The sequence below is a fragment of the Panthera onca genome, chromosome A3 (genome assembly GCF_046562875.1).
Source record: "Panthera onca isolate mPanOnc1 chromosome A3, mPanOnc1 haplotype 2, whole genome shotgun sequence".
Classification (NCBI taxonomy): Eukaryota; Metazoa; Chordata; class Mammalia; order Carnivora; family Felidae; genus Panthera; species Panthera onca.
In genome coordinates this window covers 98609446-98629413 of record NC_138341.1, presented here as the reverse complement: position 1 = coordinate 98629413, position 19968 = coordinate 98609446, and the positions used below count along the sequence as shown (strand labels likewise).

At 42.8% G+C, this 19968-nt stretch overlaps 1 protein-coding gene across 6 annotated transcripts in view; it reads right to left on the bottom strand.

Annotated features, from left to right (window-relative positions):
• The window catches only part of KIF16B (kinesin family member 16B), a 289905-nt gene that overhangs the window by 97796 nt on the left and 172141 nt on the right, over positions 1-19968 (bottom strand). For 4 of the 6 annotated variants that reach the window (XM_078444288.2, XM_060611715.3, XM_060611717.3 and 1 more), the window contains 3 exons: positions 4208-4240; positions 3807-3860; positions 1076-2434 (listed from right to left, as the gene is read on the bottom strand). In XM_078444288.2, coding sequence (XP_078300414.2) covers positions 1076-2434; positions 3807-3860; positions 4208-4240 — 1446 coding nt within the window. The remainder of the gene's footprint in view (positions 1-1075; positions 2435-3806; positions 3861-4207; positions 4241-19968) is intronic. The other 2 variants (XM_078444289.2, XM_060611723.3) reach the window with 1 other exon arrangement.

Sequence of the window (19968 nt, the reverse complement as noted above, 5' to 3'; positions counted from 1 at the left end):
ATCAAAGAGCCTGCCGAGGCCAGCCAGGCAGGAACGGGGTGGGCCAGGGTATGAAAGCTGGACAGGACAACAAAGCGGGTGATGTCTGCACACCAGGCAGACTACCGACTTTCTGGGAGTCTTGGCATCACGTCTGCTGGGCTACCAGAAAAAAGTGTTCTTGACTTCATGCACTTATTCCTTCTGAGAATCTACCGTGTGGGAAGCGTGGTGACAGGGAATGGGTGGGAGAAGATAAATACTCTTTCTTTACCATGAAAATAGTGCCAGTTCCTAGTTTTATTTTTCATAACACCAAAAGTAACATGAGTAAATCATCACCACACGTGCTTGAATATACCGCTCGCTGTGTTCATGAATCACCTGGAGAATTTTGTTTGTTTAGCAGTTTCCTTTTTAATACAGAATCCTGGGGCCTCCTTCAAATACTGTGAATCAGGAAGGGAAGGAAAAGGGCTATTTTTCAGTTTCCCAACAGGGGTGGAAATCAGCACCTGCTCTGTGTGGTCTGTGACCGAAGGGATGATGCTGTATTGTAACTAGTGCTGGTCACAGAGAAGATGTTAGGCCCAGGGTGAGGGTGACGCGGAGAATAGGGGAGGGTAGGAAAAATTCTGAGGAGGGAGGGTCGGGGGAGGGGGGGCGAGAAGGGGAGGACAGAAGGAAGAAAGGAGGGAGGAAGGGAAGGGAAAGAGAAAAGGGAGGGGAGGGGAGGGGACAGAAACAGGGGAGGGGGCAGGCTGGAAGCAGTCGTATTTATCAAATATGACAATATTCGTATTCCATAGGTCAGAGGAGTCATAGACAAGGGCTCTGGTTTTGTTTGAGTGTTTTTTTCAATGGCATGCCAATGATTCTCAGATGAGGATCCTGAGGAGCAAGAAAATGTGGCGGGGGGGGGGGGGTGCTTTTCTCAGCTTTGGTTGGAACACAAGCGTTGGCTGGTGTATCAGTGAACACACAGGCGAACAGAATCACTTTTTTAGAAAGACAGAGAGACGCACACCTTGAGGGGGTGGAAAACACACCACCTTTGGCACCTACGGTGTGCCGTGCTCTCCCTGTCCAGCCTCACCTCTCCCGGTCCTTCTCCAGGGCTTCCTGCTCAGCTTCCAGGCTGGCCCGGAGGCCGGACTGCTCGCTGCTGCTGCTGTTCAGGGTGGCCAGTCTCTGCCTCTGCTCCTCGATCTCCAGGCCCAGGGTGGAGCGCCTCTGCAGGGCCCAGTGCCTCCTCTCCAGCCTGGCCACGGCCCGCTCCAGTGCCTCGCGCTGCTGCTTCTCCCGCGACTCGAGGATCTCCTTTTCCTTCTTCCTCACTTTTTCTTCCTGACGGGCGATGTTGGCAGTGAACTCAAAGGTGGCTTGGAGCTTCTGCAGCTGGCTCGCGTTGGCCTGGTACTGAGCGAGCTGTTCCTCTTTTTCTTCCATTTCTTTTTCTACTTGATAAAGAGTGTTGTCTAAGCCGAGAGGACCTCTGTCAAGGATTTCAAACGCTCTCTGCTTTTCCTCCAACAGGGTTGGCAAATGATGCTGCAGGAGGTACTGGAGCTGGCGTTCCTTATACTGCAGCCTGTATTCCGCGGGCTTTATCTTCTCGAGGATTTGAGCCGCCTGGGTGACGTGTGTGACACCCTCGGCATCTTTCTCCCACACTCTGAAGTCATCTTCGTTTGCAGACTTTAAACGCTCCAGGAGTTCTTGTTCCTCTTCGACTTCTTTTCTCAGGAGGTCCTTCTGCTGAACCAGGTCCTTCTCCAAGTTGGCCAGCTTGACCAGCTGCCTTCTCTTGAACTCCAGGAAACGCAGCTGAGCCCGTTCTGACTCCTCGCCGTCGTCCTCCCCTTCAGCCCGGGCCTCCTTCACCCGCAGGAGGGCCTCCCGGATGCCCTCCAGGTCCCTCCTCTCCTCCTCCACCCGCTGCACCTCCCCTCGCTGGAGGAGCCGGCTCATCTCCCGCTTCTGGCGCAGCTGCTCCTCTAGGTGCACCACGAGCACGACCTGCTCCTTCTCCTGCTCCTCCAGCCTCTTCTTCTCCAACTCGAGCTTGGCGTACTGCTCGTCCTTCTCCTTCTTGAGGCGGTCCAGCTCTCGAAATATCTGGATCTTCTCGGCCTTCTCGTTGTTGTTGAGCTCCTGGAGCCGCTGGAGCTCTTCTTTGACTCGGAGAAAGCTCTCCTCCTCCTGCTTCTTCTTCTGCAGCTCAATTTCCTGCTGCTCCCGCAGCCTTTCCTCTTCGAACTTTTCCTTCTCGGCAAGCAAATCCTTCAGCTTGCTCTCGATGTGGAAGCTGCGGCGTTTGAGGCTCTCCTCCTGCTTGCGGATCTGCAGCTGGACAATCTCTGTCTCCTTGCGCTGAGTCTCCACCTCCTGCTGCATCCGCTCCAGTTCTGCCTTATCTGACTTCTGCTTTTCTTCCATTTCTTCTATGAGTTTCCTGAAATGCCAAACGTTGACCCATCATCGTCTGCTCGCTACATACGAATGGTGCTCGAACTTTTCCCTACCTGAAATGTTCTGAACATGGACACGTGCCACAAAGTCAGGCCCTTCACTAAAATAAAAAGTGGGGGGAACTGCTTTCCTTTTCATTTCCGGCAGCACACTGCTTAGCTTTTTCACTCTGTAACTGTCCAACATATCATTTGCCTAATCTCCTGAAGTCGCCTCTGATATCATTTCTTTGTAGAGTCTATAAGCATAATGTGTTATGCATGATATAATTTTAAAAGCCCCCTGAGCTCAAAGAGAAAGAACCGTGCCCAATTTAAATTTAAATGTGAATAATGTTATTCAGCCCAATGGCTAAAACTCAATAGAAATTCAGTTACAAAATGACATTAAATAAAAATGCTTATGCTGTCCTCAACTCACTGGGGTCAAATATCAAAGTCAAGATAATCGACAGTTCATTGTTGCAGCTCAAATAACCGCATGCTATTTAGCATTTAATCACTAGTTTAGAACAAATGATAATCACCAAATGGCCCCAAATATTAGTTTATTAACACATAACACTGAGAATAACAGGAGTCTCCATAGAAAACTGAGATGCATGATTTCAGGGGTTACATGTCATGCTTGGTCTATAGCATTCTAAACTCCAGGTTCCAGAAAATAAATATCCAATTTACAGATTTTCTCTGGCCTTTAGTTTCTACTCTAATATATAACCTTACTCTGTTTCTTGGCTCGTTAAACAGGATGAGGGTGGGGAGAAGGAGAAAATACTTAAGTTTTATCAGATAATTATATTCAGAACATATTAAAAAAAACCTCTCCCAATCAGCTAAAAAAATCACACACACACACACACACACACACACACACACACACACACACACGAGAAAAGTGGGCCAAGAATTTAAAGCAGCAAATTATAGAAGGGAAATATAAATGGCCAAATAACATAAGCAAAGATGTTTAAAAGGGGAGGAGATATAAGGAAGGGGAACTGTCATTCTTTTTGGCTTTTTAAAACCTCAGGCGATAATCACTAAGGGGGATATGCTTTTAGATTAAACATAAGTATACATTTAGCGTATTAAATGTAACGAGTGTATGAAATTTGCCTACTGACTCTATTCCCACTTTGTCCCAAGTATTTGAAGATGTACTGTTTTCAAAACATTCAAACATGAGGTAAAACTAACCAGCTAGAGAAATGACCTACAGTCATTAAACACGTAAATACTTGACACAGAGCCAGAGCAAGGTAGTGAAACAGACTTGAAGAAATCCGTCTGGAGCAGTAATGCAAGAATCCACAGACTACAGTAGTGTTAAAACCCGTACCCCACATGGCTTACCTTTTACTTTCTAATTTTTCAAGTTCTTCGCGCTGTTGCCGCTCAAATTCAAGTCTAATAAAAATCAAATGAAAATGAGTCACTTTTCAGAAACAGCTTTTCTCTCTCATTCTCTGTATATAGTTGCATATTAGAAAGAGCATCCATTTTTTAAGCATTATTTTTAATTACAATGGATTAGCAATTTAAAATGTTTTCTTTGCTCTGTGACTATGATTAGAAATTAGACATTCTTCTGGGTGCTGGCATTCAGGCTTGAAAAGAACATATTTGACCTGAAGGAAAACAAACAAAGCACGAATGTATTGAAAAAGCAGGGTTAAAGGAAACTTCTAAATGATAAGCATGTCTACTCCATGCAGCTTAATCACTGATGAGTATATAAAATAGAGAATCTCTACCTTAGACAGATGGGTCCTTTTATAGGGAAAAGACTGCCAGAGAGGTGAGAGACAAAGAGAGAGAGCACAGACATCAATTAAGAAAAGAATTAACTGGGGGAAACATCAGGAAAAAAGCAGTAAGGTACTTAACAGCCAATAGCCATGCACACATTGAAGTCTCTTTTTATAAATATCGTACTTCCAAAAAATTGCTTGAAGCAAAGACCCCAGGGAGTTAGATGTGTTATGTTTGCAATGTTCCCATCATAATGACAGCACTAATAATAACTGAGTACCAATAATAATTCTGACAGTAGTCAAATTCATATTTTTACTACTTTGTAGATGGTTATAGCGCAGGGAAGTCCACCAAGATCTTCCTATGACTAGTAGTTCTAGGATACAGAAATTACTGGGGGCTACGTAGATTGTAGACAGATTTACCACAGCGTTACCAGAATAAAGGGGGCTAGTCACTGGGAATTTTAAAACAATTTGCTAATCTATTGATAACAAAAGTTGATTCTCCTCAAATACAAGTCTTAATGACTACAAGATTTCACAGTGTGAAATCTTATGAAACTGTAGTTCTTAAACTTCTACATTTTCCTGCTGTGGTAAATGGCAGTTAGAGCTAAAAAGTTCAACTCTGGAAAAGTTCATCACAAACTTTCCCGTATGACATGCAAATCCAGACTAGCAAAAGTAACCTTTACAATGAGCTAACAAACATTCCAAATAGATGTGTTACCTATTCATTTGAGCTAACATTGAGAGTAAGATGCCTGGTGTCTTTTATAAGCAGAACTAAGTGCTGTGCTAGGTCGTTTACCCATGTTAGCTTACTTTGTCTTCCCAGCAAACCCTAAAGTTAGCAAAGTCTCTCCATCTTACAGATAAGGAACCCAGAGCTCAGGTATGTGAAACAACTTGCCCAAGGTCATAATGGTGAGATGTGGAAGAGCCAGGATTTGAACCCATGACAGCCTACTCCCAAAACAGCCTCCCTCAATTCATGAGCAATGCTCCAATTTGTGATAGACAATAAAAGATTTAAACCTTCCCTGAAACTTGTCATTTAGGGTTATACATATCCTCCGATCAAATGAAAACAATCTGTAGACTGTAGGCATTGCCATCCATGAGAAATCAATCACATAAATATATATGAAGGGTATTTGCAAGTCCCCAAGCTCAGCACATATGCCATTATACTAAGTAGGGATAAGGTTTCATTAAAGTTAGTATGTGATTGTTCTCTGTTATACAACAATAAACAGAACCTTGAAAATGTTTCCTAGTAGGTATTTTTTAGACTTCAGTACAGTTTAGCCTTCCTAGAAATATTTACATGGTCAAAAAGAATCATTAGATTAAACACTTTCAAAACCAGAGAATTCCCCTAATGGAACTGCCTTTAATCTCTAGTTTTACTTTCTATGAACAGCCCAGTATACCAACAGTAGACACTGCTCTGACAATGTCACAGGCATGTGGTCCGAAACCAAATGCTCCCCTGAGAGTTGGGAGACCTGGGTTTGAATGAAATCCTCTCACCTGAGGACTGTGTACCAGGGGCAGGTGCTGGGCTAGGCTCTTAGCTGGCAATACCCTTCCTCTGTTCTCCCAACCCTGCCAGGGTGACATGCTTCTCATCCCCATTTTACAGAACAGAAAACTGAGGCTTAGAAAAGTAAGTAGCAGAGGGAGAACTTGAATCCAAGTTTGATACACTAAAACCTGGGCTACTGACCACTGCAATTGTTGCTACTGAGCTGTGTCATCTCAGGAGGTCATAAAATATGAGTTTTAATATCTTCATCTCTAACATGATGCTCTGAGCACCTACTTTTTTTTTTTTTTATTTTATTGAGCATGGTGCCAGGCACAGGGTGAGGGCACACGAGACATAACAGCCTGTATCAGTGATGTGGTCCCTGCCTCCACAAGACTCCCAGTCTGTGACAGTCAAATAAACACAAGTGAACACCCAACGGGTTGCAAGCCAGGAAGGACACACTGTTGTAACATACAAGAGCAGGGTACTGATTCCAGAATTTGGTAGTACCTAGAATCAAGGCAAGCTTCCTGAGGAAACTTATACCTAAGCTGTGCCATTCTTGCTCATTCATGATATAGAAATTCAAGAGAAGCTCAATAAAACCACATCTTGGCTTGCTGTGGGGGAAGCAGCAAGACCCAAAGCCTAATAGGACAACAAGAAGGCAGACGGTGAAGGGCCTTGGAAAGTAAATATTAAGGACTCTGAACTTGATCCTAAAGATGGTGGCAGAAAAGTCCCATGTGATAAGAAAGAAAGAGTTGGGGCGCTGGGGTGGCTTAGTCAGTTAAGCATCAGACTTCAGCTCAGGTCATGACCTTGTGGTTCATGAGTTAGAGCCCCACACTGGGCTCTGTGCTGAGAGCTCAGAGCCTGGAGCCTGCTTCAGATTCTGTGTGTCTCCCTCTCTCTCTGCCCCTCTTCTACTCATTCTCTCTCATTCTCTCTCTCTCTCTCTCTCTCTCTCTCTCTCTCTCTCTCTCAAAAATAAACATTAAAGAAAGGAAGAGTCAAAGACGCCCCTCAGGTTTCTGACCGGATTACATAGGAGGTGGGAAAGCAAGAGCTAAAAGGTCTGCAGGTGTGAACACAAGTTCTAGGGACTGTGAGACCATGTATGAGTCATTTAATAATATGTATTGGGATCCACTGAGATGGAGAAGAGCACTGGGGACAGACCAGTGGGGGAGGCAGAAGTCGTAATGGCAGCCACACTAGTGCTAGTACTCATGGTGGCCAAGATGAGGGCAGCAGCCACCGTCCCCTGAAGATTCACTCTACGCCCGGTTCTGAGGACTTCTCATTTAACTCTCACAATGGCCCTGTGAGGTAGGTGCCGTCATTATCCCATTTGACACGTGAGGGACGGTCATATCACTAGTAAATGGCAGAATCAATCCTGACGCCAGAGCTCACAATTTTTACCTCTTCTCCATCCTGCCTTCGAGAAGGTAAGCCCAATTTCATACATTTGTGGAAGCTAATGACTCCAGAAAGTTCTACTAAATGAGATGTCCAGCAGGCAGGGAGATACATACAAAGGTCTAGCTCTCGGGCCATTGACAAGGACGGAGATACAGACTTGGGATTCACCAGCATCTAGACTGCAACTGAAACCACAAAAGCGGATGAGGTTACCCAGGATGTATGTATGGAATGAGAATAAAGGAGCTTAGTGACAAATCTGGAAGACCGCGGATACCGCAGTGACTGGCAGAGAACGAGGCTAAGGAGCAGTTAAAGACACAGAGAGAAGGTCAGGAAAGAGTGGGCACAGGAAAGCAAAGGGAAGGGAGAAAAGTAGTATGAAATGCTCCAGGAAAGTCAAGTAAGATAGGGCCCAAGGAGAACTCACTGAACTTAGCAACATGGAGGTCACTGGCAAACTTGGAGTGAGCTTTTCTGGGTTTGGGGCCAGACTGCAGTGGACTGGGACTGAATGGGAGGAGAGCAGAGGCTGAACAATAGACAGTGTTCTCAGTAATGTTAGTTATGAAGAGGAAGTGGTAGTTTTAGGAGAATGGGTCCTCATTTTAAAAGCTGGAAGAGACTTGTGAGTATTTAAACCCTGGTATAAACAAGCCAGAAGAGACAGAGTGTAAACAAATTGGGGATAGAGGCCCCTAAGCTGGAATTGGAAGGAAAGGACAGAATGATGGCTAAGAACATGGGCTTTGGAATTAGTCTACCCCAGATCAAATCCTGGCTCCTATAAGACCACAGGACAGTTTTTCTCTAAGCCTTAATTTCCTCATCTGGAACTACACTCGAGAATAAGCTTAGTCCTTGCTGAGTGGAGGATCCAATGGAAGTATATAATGAGCACTTAGCAGTTAACAAATATTAGCTATGAATCCTACAGCATCCATAGTACAGGTAGGAGAAGACAAAGAGCAATTCAGCCATTGAGACAGGAAGGACGGAGGAAAAGACAAAAGCAAAGCAGACATGGGCTTTGGTGGTGGTGTTTCTTAGGACTTCTGTATTCTCTGTGAGGTCAGAAGCAAGGTCCTCTGCTAAGAATAAGGAGGAAGGTGGTGGGGTTAGAGACATAAAGAACATGAAGATTACTAGTAATACCTGAAAAGGCCAATGGGCAAGAGAACTGATAAGGACAACAAACTAAAAGGGGGTGGGTGGGTGGGCATCACTCAAGCCTAGGGATCATTAATTTACAGAGGTGCCCATCTCTGTGTTGACATGGCTTTCTCTCATAGCATTGGGCTGAGATATCAGATACAGGTTCAGGGCAGGGAGAAAATTCAATGGAACCAGGTGGGTCTCCAACAAGTGAAAGAACCAAAGGACCATCTGAGGATTTGGGAAGAGGACGGCTCAAGTGTTGGGGATGAAAACTTGACTGGACAGAGAAGTAAGTGGAGATGCGGCAAGTCTTCTTAGAGGTGAAATGAAGAAATCTAAGAAGTCTCCAGGCTGAAGAAGTAAATATGCTTACTTAACCATAAGTATCCATACGGAATCACCCAAGATAACAGCAGGACTGAAAAAGATGGTGAAGCTTAGAAAGTAAGTTTAGATGACAACAGTAAGGAGGGGCAAAGGCTGGGAGAGGCAGGTGCCATAAGTGAACACATCAGAGCTCTGTGGGGCAGGGGAAGGGTGGTCTGAGGGCAGCTTCAGGGGAACCGGAGTCTCTGGGCTGATGAGAACCCTGGCTCCTCCTTGGTAGAAGTTCTCATTTCAGATTGTGATAAGGAAAGGAAAAGAACTTGGACGAACGGAAGCTGTCAACCTTAGATGTAATGAGGCTGTCTGACCCCTCCTGAAGAGAGGCATCTAATGATATGTAATGTTCTGAGTTAAGAAGTCAAGGAAAGATTCCCATTTGAATTCATAAGGAAGAAGTATGGATTCATTCCTGTGGTCTCTTTCTAAAATGGGAAAAAAAGTTTGACTGCTTTCTACTAAAAGCAATGTCCTTGATAACAAATGACCTTTCTGTCCTAAAATATAAGAGTTAAAAAAAAAAAACAAAAACAAAACATAAAGATGCTCAGTCTTAACTTAAAACCAAGTCCCAACCATTCTGAGAGTCATAATTACAAAGTCAAGAACTATATTTCAAAATACGAGGTGAATTAGCTATTGCTGGTACTGTATGACTTCCATTAAATATTACATATTTACTAATCATACTTTAAAATGCACCTCTTTCCTTAATCAATGATAATTATTTCAAATAGCAAACCTCAAGAGATTGTGAAAGATAAACGTGAATGTGTTAATATCAGGGAAAGAATATCAACTATAATTGTATTTTAATGTGGCTTCATTTTAAATAATTGTAATTCACTATCTTATTTTACTGGAATTATCTTGGCCCCAAATGCTAATTTCCTAAATGTTACAATTAAAAGGAAAACCACAAAAGGATGTAATTTTTGCAGCTGTTTTTAGCATTTTAAAATGACATTTGGAAGTACACATACTGCGTTAGGTCCAACAAAAAAAGCAGCATACAATCTATTTTTATGAGAAACGGCTTTTTTTTTTTTTTTGCATTAAAAGACATCTAGCATTTTTAGGTATAATTGCACATCTTGCAATTTATATTCCTGTTATCATCGGCAGTGAAAAAGCAAGGGGGTGGGAATTTCTCAGTTCACACCATGACATTGAAAGTGAGACTGTGATTATCAAAAAAAAGAAAGAAAAAGAAAAATTTAAATGAACTGAAGGCATAAATATCCGAGTCCTTATGTTATGCCAGGGGTGATTAGTTTTGTGTCTTTGATGTCGTTTCACTTTCAAAAAGGAGGCAAACAGCTACTCCAGTGCAGCCAACACTTGTATTGGCAGCTGTGGTGGGGGGCAGATGTGGAGGGCAACTGAGGCTGAGCCCCAGGCCCCAGCATGACTAGAAGGGAGTGACCTGACAATGGAGGTGAGCTGAAGGCAAGGTAGTCCCCCGCATGGACATTCTCCATAAGTACATGAACAGCTGAGGGGAAAGAAAATTCTTAGGCCATGGGTAAGCCAGAATTTTTCCCACGTGATTTTTAGGTTCTCATAGGTTTGACCCCATGGGTGTGCCACCTATGAGGACACACAGGATCCTGCATTCACTGTCTACTGCCGTCATCTTGAGACTCTTCCTATTTGAACGAGAAGCCCCATGTTTACACTATGCACTGAACCCTGCAAATTATGTAGCTGGGTTTTGATCAAGCATACATCATTTCTTAAAGAACTCCTGGCCCGTTGCCTGGGATGTACGGTGGTAGTCTGCAGTCCAGATTCTGGCAAGGGCCAGGTGGAAAGCAGCTAGAAAAGACCAGAACTCCATGCAAGATGGCTCACTTGTCCCTGATCCTTCACAAGGGATTAGGTTTCAACAACAGTTCTGGTAACAGTGAGACCAGAATGGCTGACCTTCTTACCACCCTACCACTCTCAGGAACTTCCAGCCAGTTTCAAACCACCTCACTACAAAGGAACAAACTCCCAAAGAGATAGGAGTGGATCTTAAAGACTGAAGAGGAAGTTTGGATTCGGGTGCTGGAGTTGATGCAGGTTTTATCCAATAATCTTCCTGAGCAGAAACCAGAGACTACCCCAAGGAAGGCACAGGGAAATGTATGAAATAACCTGGCCATTCATCCAGACCCTGTCTCTTCATGGAAAGGCTCTGAGGTCTTTCCTATGTGCATCATTAGAGACTTTTATTAGGAAGCTAAAAGTAGGGGTGCCTGGGTGGCTCAGTCAGTCGAGTGTCCGACTTCAGCTCAGGTCATGATCTCACGGTTCCTGGGTTCCAGCCCACATCAGGCCCACATTGGGTTCTCTGCTGTCAGCATACAGCCCACTTCGAATCCTCTGTTCCCTTCTCTCTGCTCCTCCACCACTCACAGGCGCAGGTGCTCCAGCACATGCTCTCGCTCTCTCTCAAAAATAAATAAATAAATAAAAAGAAAGCTAAGAATCATTGCTTTGTAGAGACAGTAGAATTGCTACGCCACTCCTCCTCATTTCCCTTTTTTCCTCCCAAATCATTGTATAGCCTATAATACAGTGACTTACATACAACTGCAATTCAAGGTGTATATATCAAAATGAGGGTCTCACAATGCAATTTAATCTAGGAGGTTGTGAAATTAAACCCCTTTTAGTTAGAAGTCAGAGTTTATAACACAAATATCCCTAGTACTCTGGGAATGGTTTTCTAATAAACTTTCAAATCCCTAGTCTAGAAAGTACTCAGAAAAGACTTTCAGGAGCCAGTCTTAAGCCTTCTGTATTGCAAATGGAAAGTGCCCAAAGAAACAAAGATTGCTTTTGAAAAAAAAAAAAAGTAAAATTCGATACTAAAAGCATTTTAAGTGAGTTTTCTCCCCAGCCTATTTCTCATAACAGTGGTAAAACTCGCTCCAATAAATGCAGCCAGAACCAGATGTTAAACCCAGGAGACCTACCTGATTGAGTTGCAAGATCACATGTGGTTACGACTACATGGAGACTCAAGAGATTGTTCGTTCAACTTGGCACACACCCTACATTCTGCTCCCCCCACTATTTTATAGGCCAAGAGACTGAGGCCCAGAGAGTAGTAGAGGGAGGTCCAAGGTGACCTCTTCTTTAGAGGAGCCAAGAGTAAAGCTCACTTCCTCCTACGCCTCCTCCATTCTCACTTTGACACTGCAATTCTACCTTACCTCCTCAATTGAACTATGGTAACTTTTACCCCAGAAACAGCCTCCCAGAAGTTGACAATGGTTTATCATTCCAAAATGCACCTCTCCCTGTTGGACCCAGAATAGTGTATGTACCTCAGGTGATTTTCCTGCCACCTGATTCAGCCATGAATGCCACATCACCGATAAATGTGAATCAACACCTAACATGTACAAGGGCAATGCTGAATAGATAAAGTGCCTTTGCATCTTAAGAGTAGATTATAAGTGAAATAAAATGTGCATGCAGATCAATCACAGCACATGATGAACCCGAGAAAGTTCCATTTTTAACAGGAGATGGGTTGGAGGGAGAGCATTTATAGCTGCAGGGACGAGAGGATGCCTAGCAGAGGAACTGCTGTCAAGTTGGGCCTTGACAGATGGACAGAATAACAACGGGCGTAGTGTGGTGAGTGGGGGGAAATCTAGTTGAAGAAAAACAGGAGAAGAAAGACAAAAGATGCAAGCAAAGGAAGCAGTAAAGGGCACACCTGGCTATTGCTCAGAACAAATAAAGGAGTGATGAGAAGAAATAAAACCCAAAAGGTAGACCGTGGACAGAATGTCAAAAGTTAAGCTGACACTCTCGGGAGCACCTCCGTGGGCAACCTTTCCTCCCACACCTGTGTAGTCCTCTACCCAAAACACTGGGTACAAAAAACAGGAAACAGTAGTTCACACAGCCAATAATTCATCTGTTCAATATGGCGTCCATGTGCCAGGGCACTGGCATTATGGGTTCAGCAAAGGGAACTAAGTCCCTGCCATTATAAACCTTCCATTCTAGTGAGCAGGACAGCTAACTAACAATGAGTATGTTATGCGATAAGTGTTATGGAAAAAAAAAAAAAAATGAAGACCAGAGAGAGGGTACAAAGAGAAGGTGACATTTAGGAGAGAGCTAAGTGGAAGAAGTAACCATGAGGATGTATCTGGTGCCAACACGAGTGGGAAGCCAGGCCAATGACCAGGAGACAACGTGTGTGGCATGCTGGGAGCACAGCCAGACCAGCATGGCAAGAGCATATGGAACCGGGAGATAGTGACGGTATGAGAGCAACTGTGGCCCAAGAGGGAGCCAGAGCCAAAACCACCAAAACCACACAGAGCCTTACAGATCAGAGGGCAGACAGAGCCCTGTCCACCAGGGTTCCTTAAGGAAAGAGACCCGCCTTAATTGACTGTGTATCCTGAGGGCCTTCTGTGAGGCAAATAGTAGGCATTCAACCAATGGCTGCTATGAGTAGTGCTTTGATGTCAGGTACAAGAGGCTCAGAGCCAGACCCCAATGACATAGCCATAGAATCCCTGGACGAGGAATACTGACGGTGTCAGCCAATGCAGAGCTCCCTTTGCCATAAGAAGTAACAACTTTTGGTGCTTTCCACCCTCCTCAAGATGAAAGGTCACTAACTGTAGCAAATGCACAAAATACAAGTAAGTAAAACACTTTACTGATACAGTCCCCATGATCCATCCCGGCCTACAGCCTTTAGCCTCCACAGCCACACATAATACACACAAGAGGAGAGCCAACAACAGAGTTCATTTTGTAACCTTTTCCTCTTAATGAATACTTCCGACAAGTCCCCAGATCATTAACGATTACTGTCTAACATAGTTTAATATCATGCAATTCGAAAATACAGATGCACCATGATTAATGTAAGCAATTACATGCTAGAGAGGTACATGATAGTGGACACAGAAAACGGTGTGGTGCCATCTACACCGGGTCATCCAAGAAGGGGTTCGTTTCAGAACAGCTGTGCCTGTTTCTGAGCAGAGGGAAGAGAGAGAGCACAGAGGGAAGTTTGAAGATGTGAGAAAGACTTAAAATGCACCACAGCTCCTCTCCCTTCACTGAAGTGAAGGGCTTTAGTGTTACAGATCTGCGTTACACATTTGTACTTCTTTGATATCACCCACTGAAAGACAAAATGCTACCACACCGAACAAGCAATGCTTGCACTGCGTGCCTCTGTCTCGGGCTGGGGGTGAGCAGTAGTCCTGGGAACACCTGCCGTACCTCCACCGGCCTGTGTGCCCACTCCCTGCTCTCTACTGTCATGCCTTTTATGGTCTGGGTCATCAACCATTCCTTTCCTTATTTCTCTCTCACACCTCTCTTCATTCCTCCCCTTGTTGCTTTAATGTAAGCAGTAGCTGCCATCAAATACAGAATTCAAGGGAGTGTGGATGTAGCTGACAAAAGAAAAAAAAAGTGGGAAAGATTTGCATAAGTGGATTAATTGCAACAATTTATGGGGGGGGGGGAGGGGTTCCAAAAGTCCTCTACGATTAAGCAAGAATTACAATTATGATATAAACAGAATGAAGACTTGTCTTCAATGGCATGAGGAAAAGTTCACAATAAAATGTTAAAAGAAAAAGCAGGATATAGAACTGTATATCTAGTTTGATCTCAATTTGTTTTTTTAAGTAATCATTATAATGCATAATTACAATATCTGATGTACAATTTAAACACATATACTATAAATCTAAGTAAATGTTACAAACATAAACCAATCATTATTTTTTGGTGGGAGGATTGTGAATGCTTGTGATTACCTTATTCATTTCTGAATGTTTTCCTTTTTTGTAACAAGCATTTCCATTTATAATGAGACAAACTACCTGTTTCAAATTTTTTTCTTAATCTACCATGATTATAGCAACCATTTTACTTCCTTTTTGCTTCTGTGAATCTCTGGTTCATTTCCATTTTATCCAACGACAATGATGATTAACCTGACTAGATCATAAGGTATGGGAACTAAACACGTAATGTCACTGATGTGGGCACAGCTTCTCAAGGTTAGAATTATGGTCTGTGATAGAAGAAGGGGATGAAACTGCCTTGTCAGGGCACAACAATTCACACACACATTCTATCAACAATTATTTCTCAAACACCTACTTGGAGCAGGGACACAGTATCAAGAAAATCAGACCCTTTCACTTACTACTAAATATATAGACCAAGAGTAGACAGTTGACCAAGAGACACAATTACCACCTATTTCAAATGCTACCAAGGAAAGACAGAGGATGCTTTCAGTGAATAGCTAAGGAGATGAAATTCAAATGGAGGTTGGCAGGGCCTTTTTGAAGAAGCAACATTTAAATTGGGATCTTAGATAAAAGACTCTTGGATACTGAGAACAAACTGAGGGTTGACGGGGGTGGGGGAGAGGGGAAAGTGGGTGATGGGCAGGGAGGAGGGCACTTGCTGGGATGAACACTGGGTGTTGTATGGAAACCAATTTGACAATAAATTATATTTTAAAATAATAAAAAAATTAAAAATAAATAAAAAATAAAATAAATTGGGATCTTAGAGACTATGTGGGATTCGGCCACATGAGGAACTGGTGGACACATGGATGAGTGCTCCAGAAGGAAACAGCGTGTGCAAAAAGACCCAGAAGCAAGAATGGATATGTACAACTGGAACCCTTGACTGAACCAGCAAGAAGCTCTCATCAAATGAGTTAACAAATTATGGAGAGCTCGTGGCATGTATTCAAGTGAATACAACATGGATCTTCAAAGGCAAATCATGCCGCCATGTAGGACTAAGGAAATCTGCTATCTTCCATCCTTGCCCACAACCACCATTCACCATTTCACCAGGAAAAGTCTCATTTCCCCAGCTGACCTTTATAGTTCAGCTTTCAACTGTGCAATTATCAAATGAAGGAAGAGGAAATGCAGCCTGCTACTCAGACAATGCAAATCTAAGGTAACTGAATAAAGACAGATTGTTCTTTGAATTTACAGCTCATCTTTCTGCCTACTTTGAAAACAGAAAACACAGGAAGCTCATCGCTTAAAGTGGTTCACAGTGGAATACCATTCAAGGACAAAAAAACAAAACAAAAAAACCCAAAAAGTCAGTAATTAACACTAATCTCCATTAGTGGAAGGAAGAAGCCCACTTTCATCACATGGTCCCCAAGACTATATCTTAACAAGCTATTTAAGGCACTCTAGAGCAACTGTAAAGTTAGCAAATGGTCCATAAAAAAGCAAGACAAATGAGACCAAAAACTGGAGAAGAAATCAGCCCTGCAGCGAAGCAAACTTCTGAGAAATGGCAAGGCCTGATAAAATAAACCAGCAGAGACAAACACAGTAAATAAACATCAACTAAAATGCAGGCTAACTACCAAATCAGCAGCAACATAAATATTGCCAACTACATGCATAAAACTTCCATGCTCAAGGTCAGCAAGACAAAAAAAAAAAAAAAAGATAAAAGAATTGAGAATTGATAAAGTACCGGAAAGTAGAGAGAAGAGAGAAAGGTGGAGCTAGCAGGGCACTGTATTCACAGGCGATGTGACCTTCTCTCTCAGGAGATACAGTGGAGACCCTGGTCTCACCTGAAGATGCAAATCTCATCAAGAGTAATATCCAGCCAGGGGCGCCTGGGTGGCTTGGTCGGTTAATCATCCGACTTCAGCTCAGGTCATGATCTCACGGTCGGTGAGTTCGAGCCCCGTGTCGGGCTCTGTGCTGACAGCTCAGAGCCTGGACACTGTTTCAGATTCTGTGTCTCCCTCTCCCTCTGCTCCTCCCCTGTTCATGCTCTGTCTCTCTCTGTCTCAAAAATAAATAAACGTTAAAAAAAAATTAAAAAAAAAAAAAAAAAAAAAAGAGTATATCCAGCCATTACCAGATTCTGTTTCTGAAGCCCCTTCCACACTGGTATGAATTAAGGGGGGAAAGTGAATTCACTTTGCTCACATTCATCAGATGTCTGTTAAGTTTCAGGTACGATGCTGGGCACTGAGTGAACAACACATTAGATTCTGTGACTGTTTTCTGGAAGCTTACAGTGATCCACAGCGAGGCTAAGGCTCAGTACAACAGGATGTAACCATATTATTGAGGTCTCCATACTTTCTCTCTAATGTGATGCATTTATTTTTTCAGCTGAAGGCAGGAAATGGGGAGGGAGGACGTAAGGAAGAAATAGGAAAGGGGCTGCAGATGGGAAAGAAAATGAAACTACAACTGACCCTTGAACAATGCAGTCAAAAATCACACAGTTGAAAGTCCACATATAACTTTTCACTCCCCCAAAACTTAACTAATAGTCTACTGTTGACCAGAGGTCTTATTGGTATCATAAATTCAACTAACACATATTTTGAATCTTATATATGTTATGTACAGTATTCTTATAATAAGCTAGAGAAAATATTAAGATCATAAGGAAGATGAAATACATTCACAGTAGTGTACTGTATTTACTGAAAAAATTTACATGGGGCACCTGGGTGGTTCAGTTGGTTAAGCATCCAACTTCAGCTCAGGTCATGATCTCACAGCTCATGAGTTGGAGCCCTGCGTCGGGCTCTGTGCTGATGGCTCGGAGCCTGGAGCCTGCTTCAGATTCTGTGTCTCCCTCTCTCTCTGCCCCTCCCCCATTCACACTATGTCTCTTTATCTCTCGTAAATAAATAAAAATTAAAATAAATTTTTTAAGAGGAAAAAAATAAAAAATCTGCATACAAATGGATGTGTGCTGTTCGAAGAACAACCCATATTGTTTAAGGATCAACTGTACTTTTTTTCCATACAACTGTTGTCAGCCAGTGAGACGTCCTCACTGCCATCTTGGTGTCTCCGGCTTTTTGATACAAATCCCAGAATTCTTCATTCAGAATCTACTTCCTTCCAGCTTTACGTTCTAATTTGTCATCCCTACTTTTGACTTGAAAGGGTCAGGAAGGCTGGAGCTAAGTACATATAGCATTCTAGTACAGCATGAAGCTCCACACAGGACAAACTAGGTCCTTGGTGATGATTAGGATGCCCAGGACATGCTTCCAGAGACAGCCACCGTTAGCAGGATTCCCCAGAATCTAGTTCCTATGAAGACAGCTTACAGCTACACTCAAGAAGGTGTATTCATATTGGTATTCTATACTTCAAGAGGATCTCTTTCTAGTTTGTATGCAATTGGAAACTCTCCTACAGTACTGGTAGAAAATGGTGGTGATGTGTGCTTTTGGTCTGAAGAGCAATTTGTCAACTTATCAAGGGCCTTAAAACTATTTACATTTCCAGGGGCACCCGGGTGGCTCAGCCAGTTGAGCGTCCAACTCTTGAATTCAGCTCAGGTCATGATCCCAGAGTCGTGGGATCGAGCCACACGTCAGGCTCTGTGCAAAGCATGGAACCTGCCTGAGATTCTCTCTCTCTCCCTCTGCCCTTCTCCCCAACACTCTCTCCCTCTTTCTCTAAAATAAAATATAAACAATAAAAAATGAAATGAAATGAAATGAAATGAAATGAAATGAAATAAAATAAAAGTAAGAAACCAATAAACAAACAAACAAACAAAAAAAACTATTTACATTTCTGGCCTACTAATTCCATCTCTACTTTTTTTCCCCCCTGTGGAAGTAATCATGGAGAAACAAAAAGATTTAGCTGCTACATATATGTTCACCCCAATTGCTTGTGATAACTTAACACTAGACAAAATGCCTATCAACAGACAAGAAGTAAGGCACAGAATACCCAAGGAATGCAATATCACGTGGTCATTAAAATAATGTAGGAAAATATTTATGAAAAGAAAAGGTGAATAAGTGCAAAAACTCTTCATGAACCCGTCCTGGTTAAAGAACACATATAAATAATATATAAGTGCGTGTGTATAAAAGAGTATCCACATACATACACACACAAAGACAGAAATGGCTACACAGTGGAACAGCCAGGGGTAGAGACGAATATGCAGCGGCATGTTGACTATGCAGTAAGTTCTTTTTTGCTTGTTTATAATTTCTAAGTTTTCCATAATGAAGATGTTAAAACGTTGGACTGAAAATAATTTTCACTCGTCTGTCTTCATTCCTTGATTGCTGATGACTTCAGACCATCCCCACTTAGGAGCCTTCCCGGCTACCGAGGTCTGCGGCGGCCCTGATGCCAGCCAAACCCCAGCTCGCAATGCCACACTCCATGAAGCTCCTTGGATGGCTTACCAAATACATGTCTGATTTTTGATTTGGATATTTTTTGGTCCGAATGGATTTGAAAGCCAGATGTTTCTCGTCTTCAGAATTCAATTATTCAAATATACCCATGTAAATCAACTCACCACTGGTTATTGCTTAAAGGATGCTAATGCACAAGTGAAAATCTCTTTATTTTCGAGACTGAAATGAATTTGGAATGTATATAATTTTGCTTAGAGCACTTTTGAGAAGCTGTGAAAGCTTCCACATCCTGCCAAATTAGCTGTCTGTTTGCAGTCTCAGAGCAAGACAGAGGATGCCTAAGCAGTGGGCTTGGTTTCTTCATAAAGACTGTGCCGGTTACGGAGGAATCTTTCCCCCGCAGCGAAATTACTTCCTGGCAAAGACCCTCGCTGGGCACTACTCCAAAGTGGAACTAACTCCCAAAGGAAGTCACCGGGCTGCCTTGCCTCATCCAAAATTTCTCTGGCACCAAGTACCACGCATGTGTGTATACAAATCTTAGTTTCCAGGGAGCTTGAGATGTAGGCCAGGAGTAAGTTCCAAAACTCTGCTAGAAATGATATACCCAACTTTATGTGCCCAGTTTGACTGATTAAACGTTCTTGGGGAGTAAAGACTTCACTTTCAAAAACTCCAAATCTTACTATGATTTAGAGCATGAGGTTTTTTTTAGACATGGGTGATGTGGAGAATCAGTAGGTTACCTGCTGAACAAAGGAAAAAGAACCGGTTGCTTTGTTGCTTTAGAGAGATAAGTTGGATCTCAACTGCATACGATAATTTGTAAACTGGACATACTTCTTTCAGAGAGCTTTGCTGTAGGAGGAACTGAGTATTCAACAGTAATTTTCAGTCTACTGCAAAAAAACAAAACCAAAAACTCAGGTCTATACGATACCAAAGAAACCAAGAGGTATGGTCACTTGTAACAGTTAAGAAAGCCACAAAAAAGTATGCCTGCACGAGTGAAAAACTCAAAAGACAGGGGCCAGCTAAAAAGTGGAGATACTAAAAAGG